Genomic DNA, 4,455 nt, shown 5'->3' with positions numbered 1-4,455 from the left:
AAATCTAAATCTATTAAAAGCCATAATTGAAAAATATGAACTTTTTTTCGTGAACACCCCCGCAACCCCCCTTGTGGGTGGAATTTCGTGAAATCCGTTCTTAGCTGACCTCTACTTGGCAAAAGGAATATTCCTGCCAAATTTCAAGTCTCTAGGTCTTATAGTTCCAGAGATATCGTGATGAGTGACGATCTATATCTATAGAAAGTCTCCTATATATATATATAGATTATGATGGAAACAAGTCATAGGTCGACTTAGAAAAAAATAGAGAGTATCGATCGCCCATTTATTTTGGTTCATTGATAAAATATTAATTATTATCGTCAAAATAAGTCAAAGGTCGACCTAAAGGAAACGAGAGAGTATTGATGGCTTATTCATTTCGGTTATTCAATAAAATATTCATTATCATTAGTAAAATTAAACAATTATAAACTTGGACGGGTCAAATGATGTTAAACAGCTGATTTATTCCGGCTAATGAATAAAATAGTCACTATTATTATCAAAATAAATCACAGGTTGAATTAGGGGAACCGAGAGAGTATCGATGGCCCATTTATTTTGATCAATTGATCAAATGTTGATTATTATTATTAAAATAAGTCATAGGTCGACTTAGAAGAAACGAGAGAGTATTTATCGCCTATTTATTTTGGTTAATTGATAATATATTAATTCATATTATTCATATAAGTCATAGGTCGATTCAGAGGAAACAAAAGAGTATCAAAGGCTTATTTATTTCGGTTAATTAGTGAAAAATCTATTTCTATTACTAAAATTAATAAATTATTAACTCGGACAGGTCAAAAGATGCTTAACAGCTGATTTATTTCAGTGAATGGATAAAGTAGTAATTATTATCATTAAAGTAATTTCTAGGTCGACTAAGAAGAAACAAAAGAGTATCGATCGCCCATTTATTTTGGTTAATAGATAAAATATCCTATAATAAAATTAAGATGAAATAGATGAAAATATATGTGTTGCAAACTATTCGTAACGTGATTGGCTGAAAGTAATCATAATATACAATAAACGACACAATAATATATCAAAAAAAAAATTGTGCAATACACTATAGTTGTGTGCAATAATATAATAATAATAATATGATATAATATAATAAAATCTGAAGTGAAACTAAAAATCTAAGTTAGCACCCCATGATATCATATTATAATTATAATATATATATATAATATATCATAAAATGTGGTGTTCTAAAATGATGCTGATATTGAAATTTAATAATATTAACTGATAATAGGTAGAGTTTTTATCGCTTTCTACAGTCCTTTTTAATTTTTTTAATAATTAATAATAACCGAAGTGAAACTAAAAATGTAAGTGAGCACTCTATGATATCATATTATAATTATAAAAGCTAGCATAGAGAGCGTTGTAGTTCTGTTAGTCGACTAATCTTGTGAATACAGCTTATAATGTCTTTTGCGTTCAGCAGTCACCGTGTTTGGTCGCGTGTTTTATTATAAAGCTAAATAATCAAAACTACAACGCCATTCCAACATGCTAATTTTTTATTAATTAAATATTAAAATTTAAAATTAATTTCGTTTTTTATAAAGCCTATTTAGATCCCTACCGTATTATTTTATTTATTTTAAAATCAAAATTAACATTAAAATTAAAAGTCAAAATTGAATTTTATTATTTTTCTAAAATTTAACTAAATCAAATCTCAATATGTCTGCGGAATCCTTCATCAATTCATTTTCAATTGATGAAGAAATTGAATGGTGGGTTGCCAACGATGTCAATGTAAGTAGTTATTAATTTTTTATTAAAATTCATAAAAAAATTAGATTTACTTAAATGCTATTTGTGTTATCATTACATTATTTAGATATCCTATTGCTCTTATCGTCGTTTTTAAACTTTTATTTTGTAATTTATTATCTATCAAAATTTAATTTAATTTATTTATTCGTTTTTTGTTTAGTGAAATCAGTGGGTATGTTAATGCTATTGATGTGTTGAAGCTTGTGGCGACCAAACACAATCCCCGTACGCCTCTATACAAAATTGTAATCAATAATGGCGGTAAAATGAAAGTTCGTGTTCTCTTTTGGGCGGAGTTGGCCAAAAAATACTCTCATGTCCTCAATCTTCACTCAGTATGTACTTTTTTTTTTTAATTATCAAAGAATAAAAAAAAAGATGTTCTGTCATAGTGAATTTATTAATTTATTTTATTTTTTATTTTTAATTATTTTTTTTTTAATAATTAAATTAAAAAATATAAAAAAAGATATTCTATGTCATAGTAAATTTTTTTTTTTATTTTATTTTTTTTTTTTTTTTATAGTTTATCACTCTGAAAGGCGCTAAAACTAAACTGAATACGTATCTAAACCAAATACGTATTGAGTTGTTAGTTTCAAAGTCTACAGAAGTAATCGTCAGTTCATTGCAGTACGAAAATGATTACAGAGATGGCGAAATACCAATAGTGGCTATGGCCGATTTGGTAGATGTAAAGGGTATTGTTAGTGAGTTTTTTTTTTTTTTTTTTTTTTTTTAATTTAATAATAATTAATTAATTAATTATTAATATATTAATGTTACGTTCACAAATTTTTGGTAAATTAATTTAAAAATTATTTAAGTCCAGATTTTGACCTCGTTAGGATGTCAATAGACTCCAGGTGGGTCGTGTCACTGGTTTACTCCGCGAAGTCACTTTTAAAATTTAAGTTTATAAAATTTTATGTTACTTTCAATCAACCTGCCTCAGGTAGGTGATTTAAGAGTGCCTGAACGATAGCTAGCGTTTCGGCGATTTCACCAGGGTGGAAAACAGCTAATAAAAGCGCTTACACCCTGGGGAATAAGGTTTTAATAATAATCCATATTAATCGATTGACAATTAATAAGATTTATTTAAAAAGGATTAAGCAGGTTCAGCCTCGGACCAGCAGAGATTGCTCCTCTGCTAAGTCCAAGGACTGACTACTCCAGATAAAGTCTGAAGACAGAATGCATGAAAAATATTAATTACATTGGGTTTTTAAAATGATTTTTAGCGACGTTGCATCTCAGGTTACCCTATGTGAACATCAACGCAGTCCAAATCCCCCAACGTAGACTGTTTAGTCTACTGGGCTGCGTTGACGTTCCAGAAATCTGTTATCTCGAGGTATTTCCGTTACGAGATACCTCAAATAACGATTAATTTATTATTTTAAATCAAATTTTATTTTAAATATTAATTAATAAAATTTTTAATAAATTTAATATTTGCCAAAACGTAACAATTAATATAATCAATATATGTTATGAAAAATATTTTTATTTTGCAGAGGTTTATAGATATTTGAAGCAAGAATTCAGACAAGCTGCAACTCCTACTGGCTGTTACGCATTCGGAGTCTTGGTCGACGCAAGATCAAGATTACCTTTACGTGTAATTGGATTTGACCCCGCTGATTTCGTTAAGTTCCCGCAGGGTTACTTATTAAAAGTTCGCGGTCGCTCTATTACACCTGCCGGTAAGTTTTTATCTTTTTTTTTCAAATATAATTTTAATTTGATAATGATTTATTAATTCATTAATTTTTTTATATTATCTTTTATACATACTGCATTTTTAATTAAGCATTTACTTAGCTATTTATGTGAAAATTTTTAATTTTATAATGTGTAATTTTTTTTATGTATTTTTTTATGATTTATAGATGGGCCCACTCAAATGCGTGTCGATTCGTTTTCCGACATTCTTATGGATGAAACCATCCCGCAACTATCAGCGGCCGAACTTCGATTGTACGGTCTTGAATCACCTAAAAGGAGATTCGAGCAAATGTAATAGATTATTTTACGTTTCGCTGAGCAATCACTCTAGCATAGTTATGTGGGTACTGTGTTCTCAGTGGTTTAACGAAAGATTTTATCAATCTTATTTTATTATCATACTTTTTTTTTTTTTTTTTTATAACCGTGATACTTGAACAAAGTATAAATTTGACTTTCATCGAGGTTAATTAAAGTTGAAATTAAGTATAAGAATTATTTTCTTCAACTTCGTCATAAATTTTACATTTTATTTCGACTATGGATAATGAATAACGTCCTTGAAATTTATTTTCTGTTGACATGACTTTTGCATTATTATTATTTATTTATTCATAGTTCATAATCAACAAAAAATTTTATGATGTTTTAAGTAAGATTATTTTGTTTTTCATATTTTTTATTATGCATTAAATAATTCAATTTAATTATGCTCCTGTTACTATGTAGTTAGATTGAAAAACGTATATAGTCACTAGAAAGTTAATAATTTTAAATAACAAGTGCTCTTATTTAGTCAATAAAAATAATATTATTTGTTGATGAATAATATATTTAAATAATTTTAATACAAATCCATACGAATAGTGCAAGTCTTAACTATTCTTAAGTTATGCGGTGATGGTAATTTTAAAA

At 27.5% G+C, this 4,455-nt stretch overlaps 1 protein-coding gene across 2 annotated transcripts; it reads left to right on the top strand.

Moving 5' to 3' along the window:
• Positions 1–1,433: 1,433 nt before the first annotated feature.
• Positions 1,434–3,879, top strand: LOC123274743. 2 transcript variants are annotated; one of them, XM_044742474.1, is made up of 5 exons: positions 1,434–1,788; positions 1,970–2,144; positions 2,336–2,510; positions 3,330–3,518; positions 3,705–3,879. In XM_044742474.1, exons 1-5 carry the CDS (start codon positions 1,751–1,753, stop codon positions 3,833–3,835), a joined length of 708 nt encoding a protein of 235 aa, XP_044598409.1. In that variant the 5' UTR covers positions 1,434–1,750; the 3' UTR covers positions 3,836–3,879. The 2 variants fall into 2 exon arrangements, with proteins under 2 accessions (XP_044598409.1, XP_044598408.1); XM_044742473.1 differs by having other exon boundaries at positions 2,336–2,519.
• Positions 3,880–4,455: the final 576 nt, after the last annotated feature.

This window comes from Cotesia glomerata, unplaced genomic scaffold (assembly GCF_020080835.1).
Source record: "Cotesia glomerata isolate CgM1 unplaced genomic scaffold, MPM_Cglom_v2.3 scaffold_684, whole genome shotgun sequence".
Classification (NCBI taxonomy): Eukaryota; Metazoa; Arthropoda; class Insecta; order Hymenoptera; family Braconidae; genus Cotesia; species Cotesia glomerata.
The sequence above is the reverse complement of the archived record's forward strand: the minus strand, read 5'-3'. Positions and strand labels throughout refer to the sequence as shown.